The sequence below is a fragment of the Pituophis catenifer genome, unplaced genomic scaffold, assembly GCF_029215685.1.
Source record: "Pituophis catenifer annectens isolate HBS135680 unplaced genomic scaffold, rPitCat1.0.hap2 SCAF_11, whole genome shotgun sequence".
NCBI lineage: Eukaryota > Metazoa > Chordata > Lepidosauria > Squamata > Colubridae > Pituophis > Pituophis catenifer.
This window is the reverse complement of record NW_027256891.1, coordinates 5,976,428-6,003,067: the sequence shown is the minus strand read 5'-3', so window position 1 is coordinate 6,003,067 and position 26,640 is coordinate 5,976,428. Positions and strand designations below refer to the sequence as shown.

General features: G+C 41.1%; 1 protein-coding gene across 1 annotated transcript in view; it reads right to left on the bottom strand.

Annotated features, from left to right (window-relative positions):
* Positions 1–13,191: 13,191 nt before the first annotated feature.
* CUNH8orf48 (chromosome unknown C8orf48 homolog) overlaps positions 13,192–26,640 on the bottom strand; it is a 52,266-nt gene continuing 38,817 nt past the window's right edge. Inside the window, exons 4-6 of the mRNA XM_070952049.1 lie at positions 18,307–18,539; positions 16,158–16,310; positions 13,192–13,296 (exon numbers count right to left, since the gene is read on the bottom strand). Coding sequence (XP_070808150.1) covers positions 13,192–13,296; positions 16,158–16,310; positions 18,307–18,539 — 491 coding nt within the window. The remainder of the gene's footprint in view (positions 13,297–16,157; positions 16,311–18,306; positions 18,540–26,640) is intronic.

The window sequence follows — 26,640 nt, the reverse complement described above, 5'->3', positions numbered from 1 at the left end:
GGACCCAGCTTGGGGAATACTGCTCTATAGGCTGAGTTTAAGAAAAACGCTGGTATTCACTTTGTTCCTTTTTTACAAAATCCATTGAGTGTTTTCTAGGACATTTCACTAAAGTGGATTAAAAGAAAAAAGGCTTCATTATTAGTGCATCGCAGAAAACCAAGTATTCACATTCTACCTAAAATTCAAAGCTCTGAGAAATGATTAAATGAAAAATAATCATATAGGTAATTAATGATAATTAAGCCAAAAATTGAATCAAGTATGGTTATCCTTGGCATAAACTATTTAGGCTTGCCTTTGTCCATAATCTCTACTAATCAAAAATGATCAAATTCAAACTATTTGAATTTGGAAACTATTCTTCAAATTTTACCTAAAAGTCAAACCAATGGGAATTAAGTGAAAAATAATCATATAGGTAATTTATGATAATTAAACCTAAAATCAAATCAAATATGTTCATCCTTGGTATAAACTAGGGGTGAAATACTCCCGGTTCGGACCGGCTTGGGCGAGTAGGTAGCGATGGCAGCGGGCAGTTCGGAGAACCAGTAGCAAAAATCCCTACCCCCGCCCCCCATGCCCAGCTGAGCCGCGCAATCATCAGAGCCTTTTTTTCCTTTTAAATGGCTCTGACGAGCCAAGCTCTGACGATCCCAGCTGAGTTGCCTGCTAATCAGGCAACTCAGCTTGGATCGCCAGAGCCATGTAAAAGAAAAAAAACTTTTCCTTTTAAATGGCTCTGATGATCCAAGCTCTGACGACCCCAGTTGAGTTGCCTGCTAATCGGTAGCAAAAATCCCTCCCCCTCCACCCCCTCAGCTTGCTTACCTTAGCTGCTGGTCGCAACGCCTTTCTGTAATCCTTGCAATCCATTGCATCAGCAAGCAACTGAATCTCCCTGCCTGCAATCAAGCAGGCTGGGAGTTGTGGACTTCAACTCCCAGAATTCCTCAGCCAGGAAAGCAAAACTGGCTGAGGAATTCTGGGAGTTGAAGTCTACAAGTCTTAAAGTTGCCAAGGTTGGAGACCCCTGTTCTATTGGGTAATTTTTTTCCCCTTTGGGAGCTTTAAAAAAAAAAAAAATAGTTAATTGGGTTTTTTTTAGTTGTTCTTTTTTTAGACCTAGCCATTTAAAGTTTAAATTTAGCTGCTTTTATATAAAAATAAAAATAAATTAAAATAAAATATTTGTGCAGCTTTCAGAGATTTAGTGTGTTTCTGTAGTGTTTCACTCTAACTACACAAACACACAAAATCTCACAAAGCTGTATGTGGAATTTGTGTGTGTAAAGTGTGAAAGTTGGTTTTTTGTGCTTTTTGTGGCTGTGTGAGGTTCCTGCTTGTTGCAGGGGCCATTTTGGGTCTAGCACTGCTGTTTTTACATTGTGGGTGAGCCAGTTGTGTTGTGTTGTGTGTGTGTAAAGGGTGAAAGTTGGTTTTTTGGGCTTTTTGTGGCTGTGTGAGGTTCTGCTTGTTGCAGGGGCCATTTTGGGTCTAGCACAGCTGCTTTTATATTGTGGATGAGCCAGTTGTGTTGTGTTGTGTTTTGTAGGTTAAAAAAGGGCAAAGAAGTGACATTGACTTGGCCACGCCCACCTGACCAACAAGCCACGCCCTCCCAGTAACCTTACCACCAAGCCCTATCCACTAATTAAGCCACACCCACAGAACCGGTAGCAAAAATTTTTAGATTTCACCCCTGGGTATAAACCATTCGGACTTACCTTTGTACATAATCTCTACTAATGTGATCTCCTCATAAGCTTTGTGAGTTCAGTTCAGCCTCTGACACAGGGGTGAAATGCTCCCGGTTCAGACCAGATCGCCCGATCTGGTAGCGATGGTGGCAAGTGGTTCAGAGAACCGGTAGCAAAAATCCCTGCCCCCCCACCCCCCATGCCCAGCTGAGCCACACAATCATCGGAGGCTTTTTTTTTTATTTTTAAAAGCATTTTTTCTACAACTTCTTCATCTGAAAAAATGCTTTTAAAAGTAAAAAAAAAAAAGCCTCTGATGATCGCGTGGCTCAGCTGGGATCATCAGAGGCTTTTAAAAGCATTTTTTCTACAACATCTTCGGCCGAAGAGGTTGTAGAAAAAATGTTTTTAAAAGAAAAAAAAGTCTCTGATGAACAGGCAACTCAGCTGGGATTGTCAAGCATTTGTTAAAATGCTTTTAAAAGCATTTTTTTACAACCTCTTCGAAAAAAATGGTTTTAAAAGTAAAAAAAAGTTGGCCACGCCTACCCAGTCACATACCCCCCCACCAAGCCACACCCACAGAACCAATAGTAACAAATTTTACATTTTATTTATTTTCATTTACATTTATTTATTTACATTTTACCACTGCTCTGACACCGCACAAAAACCTACTAAATCACACAAAACCTAACATTGCCTTTCTTCCCCACTCCGTTGTTTCTTACTGACTATACACTGTTCATCTTCAGCTTTTCCCACCAATAAAATAATTTTAATTGGAACACCCACTTCTTTAGATGCTCAGTTAATTTAGCAAACCAGATTCTCTTCGTGGTTGTTATTATCAACGAACCTTTTATGAAAAGATGCAGCAACTGAATGCAATGGAAGCAGCAGGCAGATTCTGAAGCACCTGAAAATACAGATGGGTATTTTCAGGCACAGAACCTGCAAATGCATCTTTGAATATTTGTCATCCTTCAATTAAAAGGAAGTTAGGTAATCAGGAAAATATTTCCTAAATATCATGGAGAAGTGCCATTTTTACATCAGCCTGCACAGGAAGAGATGGAAACAAAGATGTTGTGGATTTATCTGGTATTTAGAGATGGCATTAAATATCTTCCTATTTAATGTTCACTTTCCAACAATCAGTATGAGAAAGCGAATATTTCCCTCTCTAAATCCTTCACTACAATACACATCTCACTGAACATTCATGTTGTCTTGAGACATTTTTTCTTATCTTTGTCTCTTTTTTTTTGTTCTTGCTGTGTTATTTTCCCTCCTTCTTTTCCTGATTTTGTTTATCTTTATCGACTGACTGAAGTTTATTGTTATAACCACTAGGTGCAACTAATTAAACTAATGCACTAAACATAAAGCTAAAGAAAAGCCCAAAGCACACGAATAAAGTGTACGTACAATTAATCTGATATCCAACAGCTAAGCAAAATTACAAGTGTGATTAAAAAGTGTATAATTATAACCTAGCCAAAAAATTCTTTCAGATCTCTGAAAAGACCATAAAATAAACCTTGCTACTTGATCACCAACATCAAGAAAAACATTTGCCAGTCAAATGTAAAATCTGTTTTTCTTAACCTGAGGCTATCAAAAAGAGAATTTTGATCCTCAGTCCACAATTTAGGTCTTTTAGTTATTCCAGGATTTAAACTTCTCCAGAATTGGTAAGGCACAATAGAAAGGAAGATATTGATGGGGTGGGCATCAAAAACTACTTTATGCAATGGGCACCCTATGAGAGCCTTCTTGATTCAAATGTGTATTTTCTTGTGGACTTTATGCACCGGTTGGAGGGGTTGGGAGTGGGGGGCACCGTCTTGCGGTGGTTCTCCTCCTATCTCTCTGACCGGTCGCAGTCAGTGTTGGCAGGGGGGCAGAGGTCGACCCCGAGGTGCCTCGTTTGTGGGGTGCCGCAAGGGTAGGTCCTCTCGCCCCTTCTGTTCAACATTTATGTGAAGCCGCTGGGCGAGATCATCCGCGGCTTTGGGGTGGAGTTCCATCAGTACGCTGATGATATGCAGCTGTACATCTCCACCCCAGGCCATCCCAACGATGCCCTTGAAGTGATGTCCCAGTGCCTGGAGGCCGTGCGGATCTGGATGGGGAATAACAGGCTTTGACTCAACCCTTCCAAGACCGAGTGGCTGTGGCTTCCGGCGTCCCGATATAGCCAGCTGGTGCCAACGCTGGCTATTGGGGGCGAATCATTGGCCCCCACGGAGAGGGCTCGCAACTTGGGCGTCCTCCTGGATACACGGCTGTCTTTGGAAGAGCATATGACGGCCATGGCCAGGGGGGCTTTTCATCAGGTCCACCTGATTCACCAGTTGCGGCCCTTTCTGGATCGGGACTCCTTACGCACAGTCACTCAGGCGCTCGTCACTTCCTGCCTGGACTACTGCAATGCTCTCTACATGGGGCTCCCCTTGAGGAGCACCCGGAGGCTCCAACTGGTGCAGAATGTGGCCGCGCGGGGGATTATGGGAGCAAGAGGGCGCTCCCATGTGATGCCTCTCCTGCGCGAGCTGCATTGGCTTCCAGTGATCTTCCGGGTGCGCTTTAAAGGTCACCACCTTTAAAGCGCGCCATGGCATCGGACCTGGGTATTTGTGAGACCGCCTTCTGCCACCAATTGCCTCCCACCGACCAGTACGCTCCCACAGAGAGGGACTCCTCAGGGTGCCATCGGCCAGGCAGTGTCGGCTGGCGACCCCCAGGGGGAGGGCCTTCTCTGTGGCAGCACCTGCCCTCTGGAACGATTTGCCCCCGGAGATACGAAGGATACCAGATCTACGGGCCTTTCGCCGTGCCCTAAAAACTTTTCTTTTCCATCAAGCAGGGCTGGCGTGAAACCCCCCCCCCCTTTTTAGCTCTTTTTAGCTTTTTGAGTGTAAATTGGGTTTTAACTGGATTGTTTTAAATTGTGGGCCAAAGCTGTATAATTCTTTTAATTGATTTTAAATTTTGTATTGATATGTTTTTATCCTTGGCTGTGCACCGAACTGAGTCCAATAGGAGAAGGGCGGTATATAAATTGAATAATAATAATAATAATAATAATAATAATAATAATAATAATAATAATAATAATAATAAAAACAAGGGTGTTCAACCTTGTCAACTTTAGGACTTGTTGATTTCAACTCGCAGAATTCCCCAATCAGCCATGCTGGACACTCCTGGTGTAGTTTCCGGTCAACAGGTCAATACTCCACCATTCCCAAAGTGGCTTTTAGCATTGGATCTTCAGTGCTAAACACTCCTACCAACTAGAAATGCCAATTACAAAATAGGTATCTGGGAGGCTGGCAAATTTTCTGGTAGATTAGCAACATTAAGTGGGCTCCATCAGAGGTGGAGGGCAATCTGGTCTCTATTTTTCAATGTGGACAGAAATACAGACAACTCAAAGCAATTGGGCTTGTGCGCACCTCGTGACACCATCCCATAAGATGCATTAAATTTCCTTCCTAGCTTTTCGTAACTTTTGGTGTTTAATGGTTTTTTTATGTTTAAGTGTTCTATTTTGCTGCTATTCTATATTACTGCTTTTAATGTTTTAAGCCACCCAGTTGCTCAACAGTGAGGTGAGCAGCATATAAACTTGATAAATAAATGAATAAATTGGGACATTCTACCAAAGGCTCCAAGACTGTTTAAGTAGACCAATGACTAGTAAAACTGGTGAGGACAGAGGAAAACAGAAAAAGGCCAGTCTCTTTTGAGGTCAAATTCTATGTCTTGGAGTATTTCAAGGAATGCCTCCGTCCATACCTGCAGCCTGACCTCTAGATTTCTTTTCCAAGATCTCCTCAAACAAGGAGCCTGTTCTGATTAGGTGGTTCTGTTTGAGGAACACATAAGATCTTACATAAAACATAAAAATCATAGGGCTGGAAGCAACCATGGAGGTCTTCTATCCAATGCACTGCACAGTGATCAAGATAGGAATCCTTATAACATCCCGGTCAAATGGTTGTCCAGTCTTTTTTTTTTTTTTTTTTGAAAACCTCCAGTGATGGAGCACCCACAACCCGAGGAAGTAAGCTATTCCATTGATTAATTGTTCTCACTCTCAGGAAATTTCTCCTTAATTCCAGGTTAGATCTCTGTCTCTTTGATAAGCTTCCATCCATTACTTCTTGCCTTTCCCTCAGGTGCTTTGAAGAATAGGTTGATCCCATTTTCGTGACAGCCCCTCAAGTATTGGAAGACAGCTATTATGTCTGCCCTCCATCCATCTCTTCATTAGGCTAGATCTACCTAGTTCCCTCAACCATTCATTCTTTGATTTAGCCTCCAGATTCCTAATCATCTTTGCTACTCACTTTCACACTGATCCTCCCCAGCTCTAGGTTACTCTGTGGTGCCGTGGTGGCACAATGGTAGGAGCCATGGTGGTGCAATGGTTTGAATGCAGTATTGCAGGCTAATTCAGCTCACTGCCAGGAGTTCAATCCTGACTGGCTCAAGGTTGACTCAGCCTTCCATCCTTCCAAGGTGGGTAAAATGAGGACACAGATTGTTGGGGGCAATATGTTGACTCTGTCACTGCTTAGGAAGGGCTGTAAAGCACTATATATGTCTAAGTGCTGTTGCTATTGAAATTGCTATTCCCCTTCTTCCAAGCATTTTCCAAATCTGATGTTTTATATTTTTTATATTTGCCTGTTCTATTTATTTATTTTTAAATGATGAAAAGGGGGGAGAAAATATTAAATCACATTGGGTTTTTTTTCCTTTTCCTGTTTTGATGTTCTTCCCTTCTCCCTCAACTTAATCCTAAAAATTAGCAGCTTTGTAACACATCTGGGGGTTATTGTATGGATTACAGAAACAGGCATATAGGCGAATGGGAAATTAATTCGCAAGAATAAACATGGAGATTTTGACAAATGGAAGGCAGAAAAAGGTAAGTCTTTTTTTTAAAGAAATGGAAAGAGCATTTTGATGGAAAGAAATAGCACACGCAACACAGACCTCAAAGGCACAGCTACCAGATAAACCTTGAGAATGAAGCAACACCTTTGATACTGTATCTGGTGTAATGAGTACAAAGGATTAAGTATTGCAAATCCTTCTAATTAGTTGTTTTAACAGCTTCATAAAGCTGCAAAGCAATTATGGAGCTTTGGAAGTAAAATAAAAAATCGGGCGATTTTGTGTCACCTTCACACAAGGCTTTTGCACATCAAAACAATTCTGCCAGGAGGTCCATGATTTGCAACCTTTTTCACACCAAGAGTCACAACTGGGTTAAAATTAAATCTAAAGCTACTTTCAACATAATTCTAGTTAACAGTACGTTAATTAATGTTAATATGATTACCAATGTTTCTAATAGTTTCCCTCCCTTCCCTCGCATTAAAAATTAAAATTAAGTAACACTGTTTGCAGAGGCTTGTGGTTCTACAAAGGGAGACAACGTACAGCAATTGGAGCTTCTGGTTTCCTGATTCATTGACTACACTAAAGGGATAAACAAACGTGAATTTGGTTTAAGACAAAAGAAAAGTTCCCAATTATTTTTGGCTATTATACTTGTTTGGAAGAGTCCTAAGCAGCACCTACTTTCTCCTGTAAAAGGGGCCTCACAATTTGTTGAACCAAGCCATAATGGTATACTAAGCTATATTAGGTCAGTTCAAACATCATGCTCAGTTAAAACCTAGCATAGCACTATTGTGTGATGTCTTTTATTAGTCACCCATGCCTACAAGTTTGAACTATAAGAGGATCACCTTGGAAATAGTAATCCTTGGGACAACACAACAATATCAATAAAAGGGAATATTTGTAGCTCAGAGTTGAAACAAGATACAGATACAGATACAGATACAGAGTAACATCAGTGCTAGTCAACTAGTTAACCCTAACACTGATAATGTTACCTAGTTTGGTAATATAACATCTGCAAGAAAACAAGCAAGCTCAGAGAGCACCAAGGACCCCTCAAATATAACAGCAGCAGGAAAAGAAAGTCAGTGAGTAGGTATTAAATAAACATTTAATACCTACTCACTTTTATTTCCCTCTTTTTTATTTTCTTTTTTTCCTTCCTTCCATATTTCTGAATCACCCATTTCCCCTCAAAGAAATACAGTAGATTTAATTGATGCAGAGCTTCTGCAAGCTGTTCCTTGTTTTTGACATCTAAATCTTTGTGCTTCGAAGCCAATCCCAGCCCAGCCAATTGAAAGTTTCCCCTAGCAAGTAATTTTAAGGAATGACATATTCATTTCAGGGACTGAAGTTTATATTCAGAAGAAACCTTCCAATCTCTTTCTAACTGAATGTGTAGCCCAAGTACATGCTAAGTTGGGCAGAATAAGCAAGCTGCCTTGCTCTGTATCATAGATTGACCTGTTTGCTATTCTTGTTGTTTTATGCAGATCACTTTTCCAGAGTCAGAAACTACCTAGATAATCCCAAGTCTCCACACTGAGAGACTTGGGATGAAAAAGTGGTTACCGTTTAGAAGATAAAATCAAAAGCAAGTGAATACAACACACACCGGCTAAACTAGGAATGAAAACAACATTATTGGATTTCATTGCATCAACCATTTTTGGATGGACCAGTTTCTGCCCCTCATTGCAATAGCTTCTGGAATGAGGGTTGATTACCAAACTCAGAGTGAAACAAACTCATAAGGAATCTATTATTGTCGTGATGGCTCTCTTAGTTCAGTGGGTGATCCCTTCCTATCATGACTTTTGTCAATGCCCTGATTAACTACACAAGGAAAGACAGAGAACTGAAAAATAAAGTGGTCATCAGTCTTTCGTTGATGTTCAGAGCAGAGCTTGGAAAGATATGTCTTTCACTGCTGGCTGTTAAACGTCTCTTAGGGACCATGTAACTTCATGGACACAACTAGAAGCAAGCTGTGTTCTCTTCACCTTTCCTCTGAAAACACCTCTGCTTAAAACGTTAGCCATCCTAAACATTCCAATGAGGCCCAAGTTTAGAGACACTTCGGTTCCCACTTTTCTAACAGCCAAGGTGAGTGAGACCTTATTGAATGCCACGCAAGAAGCTGAAGCCCAAAAGACAGAGGAATCCCTTTCGTCAGCCGTGGCATTGCTTGTGGTGCTGATCCTCCTCTTCTGCCTGGTGTCTTTGTCCCTGGCGACCTCCTGCTTTCATAAATGGAAGCTGAGGAGCAAAAGATTACAGAAAGCTCATGAAGAGTATCAGAAGGATTATGAAAATAGTGGGCACCGAATCACGTCAAGACTTGTTTAACAAGAGGGAACAAAACTCAAAGCAAAGACATCAACCTAACTATTATATTTCTGCATTAATATGAAAGATAGAAGATAACTTTGAACATTATTGATTAAATGATATAGCATATTGCTTTCCTAATATGGACCTGTCAATTAATTGAGATTTTTCCTACCTTTTCATTCTCTATTTAAGATCATACCATGATTGGACTGTAAAGCTACCTTTACTAGCACAATCTCCAGGAAGCAATATTCAAACATATAAAAGCATCACTCCATTGTTTGTGTAGGGCTACTCTGGAAAAGCCAGCTTGAAAGTAACCTCTTTTCTTTTATCCAGATTTTCCACTGGTATCAGAGAGCTTAAATTTGAGCTGCTGAAAAAAGGGCAGCACAACTGTGAAATCCATATAAATCCTCTGATGTAACAACTTCAAAGAAAATCCTAATTTTTCAAAACAGTAGAAGACAGCCTGATCAAAGGCAGTGGGATTTCCATCCCATCAAATACCTATCACAAATGCTTTCTCGTGCAAGTTTCAGGTCAATTGATTGGAAATTAACTTTTAAAACAATAGGAACAACTTTATTCATAGGTGCCAGTTACAGATTTCACTGCAGATGGTAAAATAAAGATGAGGTAAAATATCTCTCTTAGGGAAATACTACAGGGTGAAAAATAGTTATTATTCTATCATTTGGGGGTGGGTGGGAATGTGCCTCTACATAATAATAGAATGAAATTTGTACTGTAATATAAAAACCTTTCTTGTTTTGCTTTGTTTCCCTACATTTGTAATAATTATGGAAAAAGAGTCAGAGAACCCAACCTATGGTAGAAATCTAGTATAAAGCCCATGATTATAATAATGGCACCTGAGCTGAGCAGAAAAGGAGCCTCAAGAGGAGCATTAATAAACTTCTTTTTGACATCCTATGGCTGAATACAAAGAAAAAGGCAACAATACTCACAAATACAAAGGGATTTGCTGCCAATATATTTATAGATATGGTACACACAGAAAACCATTTTTGAAACAGAAATACAAAGGCAATTATTAAGGGGCCACCTGAATCGACCATCCAAAGGTAAGAAAAACCATCAAAAAGATATGGAGATAGAGAGACAGACAGACAGACAGACAGACAGACAGAGAGAAATCAGAGAGAGACAGAGAAACAGAGAAACATCACCTTTGGCTATTCTGGTATAGCAAAGGAATCAGTATGGCAGGTAAAGACCACATCTGATGGATGGATACCCCATTGAGCCCATTAATTAGTTAGATGATGATATGTAAAACCTTTTAAAAATGGTGCCCTCAGTTAAGTAGGGCTGATTTTTTTTTAAAAAAAAACACTATTTTTAATATGAAAACTTAAAAAGAATATGCAAGGGAGACATGACCTTGACAAGAGCAATGGCCTTGCATTCATGGCAGCGAATGGGGCCAGTGCTCTTATTTACATGCAAATATAATCAACTGAAGCCCTTATGATTAACCAATTATTTTTTTTTATATTCTTCTTTAATTGCCTAACCATGTTTACAATTCCTTTTAACTGAGCTTATTTATAATAGCATGTTTTTATTTTCATGGTTTACTGACTTCATACTAAGGACAATAATTTGATAGGTAGCTTATTAAAAGTAATCCTTTTTAACCAGAATGTGAGATATATCATGAAAATGACTATCTGTTTTTGCTATGTTTTTAAGTAGGTAGCATGCATATACAGTATAAACCTGCAACCATCCTACTAAAGTATATAGCTTGCTTGCAATTACCATTTGTCAATGTAATGCACATTTTTCAATAAGTTGTGACACTGGGGAAGACTATACACCTTTTCTTCCAGAGAGGGGAGGAAATTTCCAGTTGGGGGGGGGAGTGGGGAGAAAGTGAAAAAACTGCTGAAGAGATTAAAAGAGCTCACTGAGAGCAGAGCATGTTTCTTAAGAATGCCACAAAGGGGAAATCATGGAAGAGCCTTAAGAGCCTGTTTGATTGCTACAGAGAGGTTTTGAAAAATGTATTTATGGGTCATCCGGATGATTCTATGCAGGAACAAAACAATATAACTTTGTTATTTAATAAATCAAAGAAGCGGTGAACTTTAATGCCTTTTTTGCAAGAGATCTTTCTGAGTTGTTTAGTGAGTCTCTTTGGTGGACCTAGAGTATGACCGTCTCTCTGGAAATGCATGAGACAAAGGGTTCCCAGGCTCTTGCCCTCCAGAATATACCCACTGTTCTTTGTTTAACCTTCTCCCAAAAGACCAAGAAGGACCGTAAGTGGAAGAGTAGGCAGCTATTCTTGGAAGGAACATATTATTGAGAGCTTTCAATAAAGCATGGAATTTCCCAGGAAATTCACAGAAATTACAAGTAGTCCGGGATTTACAACAGTTCATTTAGTGACCATTCAAAGTCACAATGGCATTAAAAAAAGTGATTTATGACAATTTTTCATGTTTACAACCATGGCAGTATCCCCATGATCACATGATCAAAATTCAGACACTTGGCAACTGACTCATTTATGCAGTTGCAGTGTCCCAGTGTCATATGATCCTGTTTTGTGACCTCCTGACAAGCAATGTCAATGGGGAAGCCAGATTTGCTTATCAACCATGTAACTAACTTAACTGCAGTGATTCACTTAACAGCTATGGCAAGAAAGATCCTAAAATGGGGCAAAATGCATTTAACAACTGTCTTACGTAGCAACTTTAAACTTTGGGCTCAATTGTGGTTGTAAGTCAAGGACTACCTACAGTATATCATGCTGAAAGAAAGAAGGTTTCAACTGGGTATTACAGGGACAACCAACCTAACACTAAGTACAGTAAGCAGTGGTTGCTTATATGAACTTCTCTTTCAGAACTTCCTCATCCTGATTCAGGTAATTTCTCCATCAAGCCAAGGAAGACCCAACTGGAGCACCCAAGGCCACCCTTGGTTCCCCAAAAGTCTCACTGGCCCGTGGAGACTTTGCAAAAATGCTATCAAATTCTATTTTTCCATGGAGATGATTGTGAAGTTCTCAAGTCATATGACACTGTTTAATACATATAATAAATTTGCATTAAATTGCATTGCAGCAAAAGTCCCCAGGGCCAGGGTAACCCTTAAATTCTGCATCCTTGATCACACTTAATGTGGTTTCCTCTGGTCATCATCAGCTTCCTGGGTCTCTTGCCCGTCACCTTCCATTAGCAGTCCCTTATCCATGAAGATGGCATGGGTTGAGACTTGATCCTTCCAGAAAGCCCGTAGTCCTTTTCTCCCATGCCATGAAATGACTGGAGCCCTGATTAGAGTTTTAAGCCTTCAGAGGTTCATAATTTAAATTGGGACTCTGAAGACCAGAATTTACTAGACTGAAGACCAAATCCCAAAAGTTCCAAACAGGGCAAGAAACAGAGTCAGTGGAGACTACAGTCACCCAAAGGCTGAGCACTTTTGTGTGGCCAAAGGACACAAGCAGCATCATTTGGATGAAAGGATGAGGGCTGTAGACATGACATGAGGGTCATGTATCACATATGTGGATGGGTTTCACCATATAATTTTTAGAGGTCTGTCTGGTTTTGTTTACTCAAACTATGCCTATTTTAAAGCTTAAAGTTCAGCTTCCATCTCTTTCCTTATAATGAAACAAATCTGGGTCTTTAAGTTTTCAGCAACTTTACCCAGCAACAGACAATCATCACCATATAATCTATTTCCCCAAAGTCCATAGCCTTCAGAAGTGCTCAGGCATTTCAGTTGGGTTACATTAGGTTATTTTATTCTCTTCTCTGCTTCAATATCAACAAGTATATTTCCATTTCTAATGCAATATTGCAGCTTCTTCCTTGGAATCGTCAAGTGGTGTCTTAACTTTTTAACAGATTTGTCATGGTTTTCAGCACTATAAAAATATATTCAATTTTACAACTTCTGCAGTTTCTTTGCAAGCATATGTCCAAATCCCAAAAAGAATCCTACTCAAAAAAAATTCATATTTATGACGTTTCCACGGTAAGAAAAAGAATATTTTGTTATTTGAAAATATATTATTTAGTTCAATAATCACATACAGCTCTGCTCTCCCTGGAATAATTGGTAAAAATTGACTCTGGAATCCAAATTGTCATTATTCCCAATATTGTCACTGCTCAATCTATAGAGATTCTATGGTTGTGTTTATTTGCTCCAATATTCCCACAAGCAAAAGCTATTCTTGCCAACCTCTTTTATTCAGTTCCTGCCATATATTGCTGGGATCTTCGGAAAGCTTAGGAAGACTTTTATGTATTTCTCCAATGAGTGTGAGAGAATCCTGAAAGAAGAAGAAAATATGGTGAGAGACTTCCAATTCAGACTATTTGCCATAACTACTGTTAACAAATTATTTATTTATTTATTTATTTAAATTTGATTTATATGCCGCCCTTCTCCGGAGACTCAGGGTGGCTTACAATGCATTAAGCAATAGCCTTCATACTTTTGTATATTTTTTTTACAAAGTCAGTTTATTGCCCCCACAAACTGGGTCCTCAATTTACCTACCTTAGAAAGGATGGAAGGCTGAGTCAACCTTGAGCCTGGCAAGATTCGAACTTACTAATTGCAGACAGCTGGAGTTAAATTACAATGCATTAGTCTGCTGAGCTATCCAGCAGATTTGATTTTTGTACCATCTTTGTTACCTGTATAAGTAATTCATGGGGGAGAACATACATATACTCCTTCCTCCTCCTATTTTCCCCACAAAACCAGTCCTGTGAGGTGGGTTGGGCTGAGAGTGATTGGACCGAGTCATCCAGCCGGCTTTCATGCCTAAGGTGGGACGAGAACTTTTAGTCTTCTGATGATTGGCCCAAAATCAATCAATCAGCTTTTGTGGGATTAGAACTCAGAGTCTCCAGTGATTGGCTGAAAGTCACCTAGCTGGCTTTCATGCCTAAGGCAGGACTAGAATTCACCATTTCCTGATGCTTGGCCCAAGGTCACCAACCACTTTTCATGTCTAAAATGGGACTAGAACTCACATTCTCCTGGTTTCTGGGCCAGCACCTTAACCACTACACCAAACTGACTAATAACTATTAACTTGTTAACAAATTAGTGGGCAAAAATTTAAAAGTCAGTGATATCACCCTTCTAGTGATATCACTGACATATAGTGATGTATGTCACTGACATTTATTTATTTATTTATTTATTAATCAAATTTCTATACCGCCCTACTCCCGAAGGACTCAGGGCGGTGAACAGCCAAGATAAAATACAGACAATACAAATATTAAAAATCCCTTAAAATTATTAAATATTTCGGCCGAAACACAGATTAAAACACCCAATTTATAAAATCACGAATTCAAAAATTTAAAATTTAAGAATTTAAAAGAGGGGAGTTAGGCCAGGCCAGCTTGCTGAAATAGAAAAGTTTTGAGAGCACGGCGAAACGTGCGCAGGTCCGGGATCTTCCGTATCTCTGGGGGGAGCTCGTTCCAGATGGTAGGTGATATCACTGACATACAGTGATACAGAAGAAAAGGGAGGTGGTTTTCATTTACATAGGTATGAATTAGGACATGTCTATCTTGTATTCTGCCTACTATAAAAAAAATGGCATTGGGGAAGCCATCTGCTCCTAACTTCAACCCCCAACCACAAAAATGAAGTGTGTCTCTACAGTAATTCCCCAAATGCGTTAGATTTCAACTCTGAGCTTTGGGGGGTGGGGGGGGGGGTGTTACAAGAACGGAAACTCAACAATCTGGAGGCCTCTAGAAGTTTGGGTTTCCACAGGGAAATAACAATGCTGAGATATTTTGGATGCTTAAAGACACTACACAGAAGCCAATGCAATTTTAAATGGCTTAGTTTTATATTTATATAAAAACAGCGGTGTCACAGATTAGAAGACATCAGATTGTAGATGAAGGCAACATACAAATATATTAAATTATGCTAGAAGTTACGCCCAAGTTGGCAAAATCCATTAAACTCTCAGGCATTTATAAATGGATGCGTAAGAGTTTAGCTCCGATTGTTATTAAATGATCATGAACAATGAGATAGAACACAGAACATGGACACAGAGCCTGGCTGGCTGGGGAATTCTAGGAGCTGAAGTTGCCAAGATTGAGAAACACTGGCTTAAGCAACTGGACTCACCCATTACACAAAACTGACTACCAGTCAGAAATGCAATGCAAAATATCTCTGCATATGAATGTAGCAAAATGCTAGTCTTCATTTCATTCAAATACAGGTAGTCCTCAACTTACGACCCCAATTGAGCCCAAAATTTATGAAGCTGAGTGAGAAATTTGTTAAGTGAGTTTTGCCCCATTTCACCATAAGTTGGGAACATGATTGTTAAGTGAATCAGGCTTCCCTGTTGAATTTGTTTGTCAGAAGATTGCAAAAGGGGATCTCATGACCCGGGACACTTCAACTGTCATAATTGTGAGTCAGTTGTTAAGCATCTGAATGTAAATCACGTGACCATGAGGATGCTGCAACAGTCATCAATGTGAAAAATGGTCATAAGTCACTTTTTTCAGTGCTGTTGTAACTTCAAAGGGTCACTAAATGAACTATTATTAGTCGAGGACTACCTGTATTATGGATCTTTGGATTCCAAACTTTAATTCCCAGGGTTAAAAAAAAATCAGATACACAAATTTCATGAACTCTTTTTTTAAGAAAAACATACGCAATCTAATCCAATTCTGAATCCTTCTAAAATGTTAGTAGCAATTTGGAGATATGCAGATAGCAATAGCAATAGCACTTAGACTTATATACTGCTTCATAGTGCTTTAAAGCCCACTCTAAGCAGTTTACAGTGTCAGCCTATTGTTCCCCCAAATCTGGGGACTCATTTTACCAACCTCAGAAGGATGGAAGGCTGAGTCAACCTTGAGCCAGTGAGACTTGAACTACCCAACTGTTGGAAGCTGGCAGCCGGCAGTCAGCAGAATTAGCCTGTAATACTGCATTCTAACCACTGCACCATCATGGCTCATGTACTATGTAATAAGTATAGCATAGCGTAGCGTAGCACAGCGCAGCGCAGCGCAGCGCAGCACAGCACAGCACAGCACAGCACAGCACAGCACAGTACAGTACAGTACAATACAATACAATACATCTACTTTTGGTACATATATTCTGCTTTTTGCTTACTTTGGTGTACATATAGTCTTCCAGTTTCTCTTGAAGCAAAACATTGTCTAATATAGTTTTCTTTCGACGGAGAAATTCAACTTTTGCAAACCCTTCTCTTTTCTTCATGCAAAAGGGGCATTGTGACGGTTGGTGCATTTCGGTTTCTGCTATCTTAAAGACAAAAGGAGACAAGATTTTTTTTAAAAAAAAGAATAGTTAGGCCCCAAAAACATGTCAAGTTACTTCTGAGTAGTTTCTTTATTGGTGTTTGCCTACAGACAGAATCTTTCCAGACTAAAGCAGCAATCTGCAGAACTATAGATAGATTCTGTGTTTGCCCTTTTCCTGCCTACCAGACATTCCAAGCTCTGCTGCCTCTTTGCCCTCTGGGTGGCAGCCCTCTCTCCTGGGACTCCAGACTACATTCCATCACACCGTCTTCCTTAAAAACAAGAGCATGGCTAACATTTCTGAACAAAAGTGTATGGAAGAAAAAGGCAGCCTTTAAAACCAGATAAGCTTTCTTCCAAAATGAGCTAAATAAAGAAACTAATTATTATTATTTTCCCCAGGAGATAGGCTTCATTTCTCTCTTACAATAGCTTCTCTAGCAGCAATATCATAAATTTACTTAGCCATATCTTTAAGGTTGCCAACTTAGATGCACTTATCAGGAGCAAGCTTCATTAAATGTAATAGGGTTCGCTTCTGAATAATCATGTATCAGATTACATTGGAAGATCATCACATTATAGCTACAGTATAGTGTTTAAATTATTTTAGATTGAGAGAAGGGGAGAGGTGCATATTACTCATCTCATTGATTCTATCCTGTCACTATGATCAAGAAGCTACTGTGAAGGAAGATAAACCACCTTCTAAGGACATTCCATCCAACTAAATGTAAGCATTTCCCCTCGGGTTAATTAGTTAAAGAGCAGGACTTAGAAAATTATGGTGAGACTATTTTTTACTTTCTTTTCAAGGCCAATTGCCCTTTCTCAACCTCGGCTTCCTCATTAGTAGATGTCTTCCTTCTGCAAGTGAAAATGTACATCAAATCTTCATTATAATAACAATGGTTTCAGATGAAATTAACAACAGAAACACGTACAAGATTCTTAACTGCATGTGAGAGAGAACCAGTGGTGAAATCCAATTTTTTTTACTACTGGTTCTGTGGGCGTGGCTTGGTGGGCTTAGTGTGGCTTGGTGGGCGTGGCAGGGGAAGGCTATTGCAAAATCTCCATTCCCACCCCACTCCTGGGGGAAGCATATTGCAAAATCTCCATTCCCATCCCACTCCTCGGGGAAGCATATTGCAAAATCTCCATTCCCACCCCACTCCTGGGGGAAGCATATTGCAAAATCTCCATTCCCACCCCACTCCTGGGGGAAGCATATTTCAAAATCTCCATTCCCACCCCACTCTGGGGCCAGCCAGAGGTGGTATTTGCCGGTTATCCAAACTACTCAAAATTTCTGCTGCCAGTTCTCCAGAACCTGTCAGAACCTGCTGGATTTCACCCCTGGTGAGAACCTAACTGTACTATGCAAAATCATGTCACAACTAACAAAAATAACTTGACTGACAGTTTACTTGTTCTACATATACATGAAACATGCATGTACAACAAACGCTCAATTTTTGGTTTGAGTTTTGCAATTTTGAAAAGTCACCATCTGAAGAAATCTCGTGCCATACTGAGACTAACCTTCTATTGCAAAATAGCACAGAATCTTGTAGGGAGAAAACAAAATTTCTGTTGTTAACCAAGACTGTTGTTAAGTGAGTCTTGCCTCATTTTATGACCATTCTTGCCACAGTTGTTAAAAGAATCACTGCAGTTAAGTGAACCTGACTTCCTTGTTGACTTTGCTTGTCAGAAGGCTACAAAAGGTCATCATGTGACCCCGGGACACTGTAGCTGTCATAAATACATGCCAGTTGCCAAGATCTGAATTTTGATCACGTGACCATGGGGATGTTGCAGTGATCATAAGTGTGAAAAAGTCATGTGACCTTTTTTCAGGGCTGTTTTATCTTTGGTCATTAAATGAATGGTTGTAAATTGAGGACTACCTGTAAGTCTGTGAATAACGACAAGTAGCACTTGGCTTTTCCCCACCCTTCCAGTCATCTGAAAAAAAGTCATGGTTTCAGCACCTTTTTCATCATCTCCTTCAGACTTTTCAGATGAAGCCTGTTTACTAGCTCAAAAGGGACAGCAGAGCCGCAACCTCCTGTCTGCTGCCTCCGTGAAACCATCCTAGGCCTCTGTTCCTTACAGCTATTTCTTCTCAATGGCTCTAAGATCCTCTGATGATGGAGATGGTTAATTTTGCTGACACAGAAAGACTGCAGAGTCCCCAGTTCTTCTTCAGAAATTTCTGGTAATGCTTTGGGGGTGGGGGGTGGGGACACAGAACAAAATATCAGATACCATCCAGGGATGAAAAACCTTATAGTCTTATTTCCAATTATCAGGAATATCATGGTGGTGGCTGTCACTGTACAGGTAGTTTTCGACTTACGACCACAATTGAGCCCAAGATTTATGCTGATAAGCGAGACATTTGTTGTGAGTTTTGCCCCATTTTATGACTTTTCGTGCCACAGTTGTTAAATGAATCTGGTTTCTCCATTGACTTTGCTTGTCAGAAAGTTGCAAAAGAGGATCACATGACCTCGGGACACTGCCACCGTCATAAATATGTGTCAGTTGCCAAGCATTTTAATTTTGATCCCATGACCATGGAGACGCTGCAACATTCGTAAGTGTGAAAAACGGTCATAATTCCCATTTTTTAATGCCGTTGTAATGTTGAACGGCCACTAAATGAACGGTTGTAAATCGAGGATTACCTGTATTGAAACTTACACTAGCATTACTTATTGAATAGTGCATTTGGAGTCAGCAATGTTTACAACATTGTAAAATGGGACAAAATAAGGGACAAAATAAGAAACTCCTTCAACACCATAAAGCAATAACCTCTTTGTCAAAAAGGAAAGTTAGATTTTTGGAAGAATAAAAAGGATTTGATTACAGATAATAATAAAGAGAAAATAGAAAGACGGTAAACCATGTCACAGAAATTATTCATGATGCAGATGCTGGAGCAGTCTCAGTCAAAGGCATCCTTTTCCTTTTTACTCAAATGCTTCTTGCTTAAACAACATAGATGAAAAGGGTTTAGAAAATCAGCTTTTTAAATCCCAGGTGCTATGGTCAAGGTAATTCGTTATTAGGGAACAGATTCTACCTGGTCCAAAAATTAGTCTGAATAGAGAAAGGTGGGACCTACCTCCCTTTGCCCCTTCAGATGGCTGATCATCCTACTTTTGAGGACCAGCAAGACTTCCTTCAAATCTTTTCATCAAACTCCTTGGTGGAGGAAGGCCAGAACATAGAGAAGCAATGTGGATATGGAAGAACATGGGAAAGTTTGGACTACTTTGGACCATGTCTCCAGACTCTGGACTACTCAAGCAAGACGTTTTAAAACAGTTTTCTCAATCCATTCTAACTGGGGAATTCTGGGAGTTGAAGTCTACACATCTTCAAGTGACTAAGGCTGAAAGCACTGAGCTGGAGACCAAACAGTAGGTGCTAGTGAACATCTCAGCTTTTCACTTTGAAAGCTCTCAAGGCTTTGTATGTTAACAAAATGGTCAAATTAAAATAAGGGAAATGCTAAAAAAGCAGTATTATGAAACTGGATCTGTATTTCAGCCAAGTAGCCGTAGGAAAAGGCAGGGCCCTATTAAGGCCCCCTGATGCCCTAAGCCCAGCCCAGCAATGATGCCTCTCAGCTCTTCCATTGCTTCACTGACCAGACATTAAGTCCAAGTTCTAAAGAGGAAATAAGTGATTAAAAATTCAGCGTTATTCCAGGCCACTGAGCCCCTGCAGCTATATTAAATGTAAACTTTTTTTTAAAATTATGATTTTAACATCAAATCTCAGTAAGCAATTAATTAAGCAAATTATTTACTTATAACTAGGGCAATAGGGAAAAATGCAAATTTTCATCACTTTTTAATGCCTTTTTAAATAAAGTTATAAAGGAAAAATGCAAATGCAAAAAATATTGAAAACTAAAGCTGGGAAGTGGCAGTGGAAGAATTCAGGGCATGCTAGATTGGGTGGGGAGACTCTGATATGTCCCCACTTCCTTCAGTGCCCTGAGCATAAGCTTATTTTGCTTACTAGCCACATGGTGTAATGGTTAATATGCTGGCCTAGAAACTGAGAGACTGGGAGTTCTAGTCCCATTTTAGGCATAAAAGCCAGCTAGGTGACTTTGGGTCACTCACCAAGGAGGTAGTGAGTTCTAGTCTTGCCTTAGGCATGAAAACTGCATAAGTGACTTTGGGCCAATCACTAGAAGATACTGAGTTCTAATCCCACCTTTAGCCATGAAAACCATTTGGATGACTTTGGGCCAATCACCAGGAAACTGGGAATTATAGTCCCACCTTAAGCATGAAAGCCAGCTGGGTGACCTTGGGCCAGTAATTCTCTCTCTCTCAGCCCAACCCACCTTGCAGGGTTGTTGTCAGGAAGAAGGAGGAAGGCATTATTAGATATGTTCACTGCCTTGAACATATACTATACTATATACTATACTATAAAGTAATAAGGTCAAGATTTAAAAAAATGAATAAATAAATAAATGCAGGGTTGGGGAGGAGGGACGAATCCATGCTAACAGAACACAGCTACTTATTTGAGTGACTTGAATAGTATTATTCTTGGCTTGAAAATCAGCTGGGTGCCCAAACTTTACAACAACACAAAACAATGTTAACTTCTCTCTAAGGACATCAAATTCCTAACAGAAGAATTGTTTTTAGGCAGCCACTTCTCTCCAGGTATCCATGGCCTGAGAAAACAATTAACAAGCCAGTAAATGACAGCTGAGTAAAAGTGAAGAAAAATGCAAGAAGTTTAATGGACTTCTTTTTCACTGATAATAATTTTAATGTAACCTGCAACTTCCCAACTGAACATTTCAGACATCAAACTGTTCAGCCCAAGAAAGACAAGCCAAAATCTCACATCATCACATGCACTTGGTATCTGAAGCACAGTTTCTCTGCTTTTAAATCAGAGCTCTCCTAAATCCAGGATTATCTGTATGTGAGCATTTAAAACTAGTCTGATGAAAGAATGGCTTTAATGGTTTTGTTCAATATGTAGTGGCTAGAAGTCATCTACAATCAGAAAAGTAGGATGGATGGATGGATGGATGGATGGATGGATGGATGGATAGATAGATAGATAGATAGATAGATAGATACATAGATACATAGATACATAGATAGATAGATAGATTCTCTCTCTCTCCTTTTTTGTGACCTTTTAATCCCTTAATTTTGGGGGGTAGAGTTGGTGTGACAATGGAGCTGAGCATTTACTACCCGGATGCTCTTCCTGACATATATATATGTCAGGAAGGGCATAACCAAGCCCAACAGACATGACAATCCCCAGACACATCCCCACCCACAAAAAATTCCCCACCCCTAACCCACCCAAGCATCCACACAGCAGACCAAGTAATGCTGTCCAACAGTTCACTGATGGTGGCCCTTTAGTTCATTGTTGAGTGCAATTATAGCTCTGGGATAAAAACTATTCAGAAGACGTGTGGTCCAAGTTTAAATTGTTCTGTATCTTCTGCCAGAAGGCAACAGTCCAAAAAGATTGAAAGCAGGATGGGAAGAGTCTCTGAGAATGTTGTGCAACTTCCTTAAACAGCGAGATGACTGCAGTTTGCAACATAATTTTTTTCTTTCCACCCTAGGAGAGAAACACCTGCTGCTACACCTAGGCTTGAACTCTCAACCTTCCAAGTGGGAGGTGAGTGTCTTCACCACTAGGTCAAAAACTATGATTTGTGAAACAAGCCATAACGATCTGGTTTTACTTAGCATTTTATAGCAAGAGTTTTTTTAAATGGGGTCACACAATTTATCAGGATAAAATCTCAATAAGAAAAAGCTGAACAAAAAAACCCCTTTGGTTAATATAAGTTTGCTATTATTCTTAATAGCATTTACCTGAGGAGGAATACTTCAAAGCAGATAAATTTAGACTTTTTCTTAAGATTACTGAGTAGGTCTTAATTGTCCTGCAGCTAATCTGCAATTATGCACTTAAACAATTAGGTTGTTCTCCCTACTTCTTTCAAGGAGATAAAGAAAATTGTAAAAGGCTCCCACAGCTGAGGTCTCCAGTAAGGAAGTATTAAATTCAACAGATACATTTGTAGACAGTGGCACATCAAAGCAATTGCTGTATTGTTCTGCCCAGATAGGTACATTTTAAGATGCAACTGGTGTGATTAAGGACACAAGTGATTAAGGCTGGTTGATTTAAATGTAATAATCTCACAGGGATCATGCTACTGATTTAGGAAACCACACTAAAACTTTGTTTTTTAAAAGAGTTCCTTTTACCTAGGTCTTGGAAAACATTTTAGAAATAGAAACCATTTGTAGAAGAATGGATGATGAGAAGGGAATTAATCCTAACCTTAGGAAGGTGCTGTTACAATTCCAATTAATAACCTAGTTATTATATTTTGCATTAATTGCTGAGCTCCCATTCTTGTCATGTCAGGGCTGAATTATCTTTTAGGGCCAATAAACACAGTTGCAGGCTCACCTGCATTCTTACATAATGATTGCCAGGGTGATTATGAGCAACTGCAAAATATCCAAACCGAGGAACTGTTTTGTGCCCTCTCCATAAACTATCAGATTGCAGATTCCTTAAGCTTATCTTTGGAGGTTGTTCTGGGCGACTGGACCTCTTCCAAATACAGTTAGCCATTTTTATTTTCTAGTAACACCAATGGTGCTAATGCCAAGCCACTGGCATTCTGTTCAAATACTAGAAAATCTGTGCCTCATTGGGTCATTGTTTCAGAGATACTTCCTTACCTAAAAAAGAGAATGAACGTTGGGCTTACCTTGAACGTTCGTTCTATGTGCACTGCAGGAGAGTCCAAGCATGGGTTAATTTCAGTCTGTTCTGACATCACTGAGTTGGAATTTCTTTGGCCATGCCCTCCTCCTCCAGCCGAACCTCAGTTTTTTCAACGAAACCGGAATCAGGAAAGATGCAGCTCGTTTGAAGGACCAACCACTCCTGGACCCCGGACCAGTACCAGCCAGGGTGGGATTGGACTCTCCTGCAGTGCACATAGAACGAACGTTCAAGGTAAGCCCAACGTTCATTCTCCTATGCACTGCTTGGAGAGTCCAAGCATGGGATATACCCAAGCTAAAATGATGTTGGGCGGGAAGCAGTTTGGTCCAGGGTCCCCTCGGCCAGCAGGACTCTCTGTAAGACCCATCTCCCAAATGCTGCTTCAGCCGATGCGTACTGATCCAACTTGTAGTTCCTCACGAATGGTGAAGGGGAAGTCCAAGTGGCAGCTCTGCAGATTTCCAGAATCAATGCTTGTGTAGCCCAGGCCGCCGAGGTGGCGGCACTACGAGTGCGCCGTGATACGACGTGGCACTGGATGAGCTTGTTGTTCATAGGCTAGAGCAATACAAGCCTTGAGCCAACGCCCAATGGTGGATGGAGACACCTTCTTCCCCATCGAAGTGGGCTGGAATGACACAAACAAGGCCTCCGTTCTCCTAAAGGAGGCAGTACGTTTAATGTATCATTTCAAGGCCCTGCATACATCCAATGTATGCCATCACTTTTCTCTTGGATGTTATGGATTGGGGCAAAAGTTTGGCAAAATCACTTCCTGTGCCCTGTGGAACCAGGAATTTATCTTTGGCACAAAGGTAGGGTCCAATCTAAGGATGACTCTGTCCAGGTGAAAGATACATAAATCCTGGCGGACTGATAGTGCCGCTAACTTCGATATCCTGCGTGCAGATGTAATCGCAAGCAGGAACACAACTTTAAACGTAAACAGTCTAAGCGTGGTAGTCCGCAACTGTTTGAAAGGAGGCAAGGTGAGCGCTTGTAAAACCAAGGATAGATCCCAGGTCGGGTATCTATGAACAGTCAGTGGTAACAGGTTGGCAGCTCCCTTTAAAAAGCTACGGACCTTGGGATGCTGAGAAAGAGGGATAGGTCCCTCGCCTGGCAAGATGGTAGCCAATGCTGCAACTTGTCACCGAAGCATATTACTTGATAACTTCTTCTTCAGGCCTCACTGCAGGAACTCCAGGACCTGTGGAACTGTGGCGGAAGTCGGTATCAGATGCTCCTTGGCGCACCAACGACTGAATGACGCCCACGTGGCATCGTAAATCCTGGTCATGGACACTTTCCGAGATGCAAGGATAGTAGAAATCACCTCAGGTGAATAGGGTCCCTTCCTGAGAATCTCCCGCTCAAGCGCCAAGCGGCCAACTTGAGCCACTGGGGGTCCGGATGTTGAAGGGCCCCTTGGTTGAGGGATACCTTGTGCGGTGGTAATATCCAGGGAGGCGTTATCGACAGCAACACCAGGTTTGCAAACCATGGACGTCTCGGCCAATGCGGTGTGACTAACAGCTCCTCTGCCTCCTCCTCCAGAATTTTCCGGATCACCCTCTGGAGCAGAGGAATGGGAGGAAAGGCGTAGAGGAGTTCGGGTGGCCATGAACAACGAAGAGCATTGGTGCCCTCAGCTGCTGGAGACCAGTACCGGGTGAAGAACCGAGGCAGGTGAGTGTTCTGAGGTGTGGCAAACAAGTCCATGGTTGGAGTCCCGAATCGGGCTGTGATGAGGTGGAATAACTCCGGATGAAGTCGCCATTCAGATTGATCTATTGTCCTCCGGCTCAACCAATCTGCTGTCGAGTTGGATGTCCCGGCAATGTGTTCCGCTCGCAAGGACAGTAGATGCCATTCTGCCCAGAGACACATCTTCTTTGCTTCGCCCATAAGAAGGATGGAGCGGGTGCCCCCTTGGTGGTTGAGATGCGCCTTGGCCGTGATGTTGTCTGTTAACAGGAGAATGTGTTGATTCGACAATTTTTCGGACCAAAAATGACCGAGCGCCAGATGGGCCGCCCTCAGCTCCAGCCAATTGATGTCGTTGCAGTGATGACACTGCTGCGACCACTGTCCTTGAGTCACCTGGGTCCCCAGGTGTGCTCCCCAGCCGAATAGACTCGCATCCGATGTCAGGACCAGTCTGGGAGGATCTTGAAACAAGCAGCCTTTTTTTTTTTTTTTTAATTTGATTTATATGCCGCCCTTCTCCGGAGACTCAGGGCGGCTTACAGTGCGTTAAGCAATAGCCTTCATACTTTTGTATATTTATACAAAGTCAGCTTATTGCCCCCACAAACTGGGTCCTCATTTAACCTACCTTAGAAAGGATGGGAGGCTGAGTCAACCTTGAGCCTTGGAGAGATTCGAACCAGCAGTAAATTGCAGGCAGCTGTGTTAATAACAGGGTGCTTTAAACCACTGTAGTACCAAGGCTCTTCTTCAATGGCCTTCGATTTCCACCAATCCAGGGATCGCAGAATCTGTTGAGGAACCCTGATCCTGCCCAGTGAGTTGCTGCGCCCTGACCTCTGATTGGGAAGAAGGAGCCACTGCAAGGGCCTGGCGTGTAAGCAAGCCCAGGGAACTATTGCTAGACATGAAATCATTTTCCCTAAGAGCTGGGAAAGCACTAATAGGGGCACCGAAACTGATGTCTGAACCTGTTTCACTAAGTCCTTTATACTTAGTCCCGTTGTTCTTGAGACAGGAACACCTGAGATAACTGGGTGTCTATCACCGCCCCCAGATGAGTAAGTCTGGTGGACGGCATTAAATGGCTTTTCTCCCAGTTGACTGAAAAGCCGTGGTCCTGCAGAGACTGGATCGTGAGTTGAAGATCTAACTCTGCCTGCCTGAGAGACGGTAACTGGATCAGCACATCGTCTAGATAGCACTGTAGGCGGATGGGATGTGCCCTCAGACATGTTGCTACAACGTCCAGTAATTTGGTGAAGGTATGTGGGGCTGAGGATAGGCCAAATCCTCAGTAGTATCGGAGAGCCCGATATTGCTCTGGTGGCCTGCAAATGCAAATCTGAGAAACTTCCTGTGAGATACCCGTATGCGGATATGGAGGTAAGCCTCCTTGAGATCTATCGATGTTAAATAATCTCCTAGTCTGAGGCAACCCAGAATTGAATGAAGGGATTGCATCTTGAATCTCTTGTATCTTATGTGAACATTGAGGTCCTTTAGATTCAATATCGTCCTTTGGCCGCCTGAGCTCTTGGGAACCAGAAAGAGTACGGAATAAAACCCCAAACCCCTTTGTCCAATTGGTACCGGTTCGATGGCCTTGATGTCCAGCAAATGCCGGATCTCTGCCTCCATCATGGCCTTTTTTTGGGCTCCCTGGGTACCGGGCACTGAAGGAATCGATGAGGGGGTCTGGAACAAAATTCTAAGGTCAGTCCAAGAGTTATTGTTTGTAATATCCACACGTCCATGGTGGTATCCCTCCATTGGTCAGCAAACCT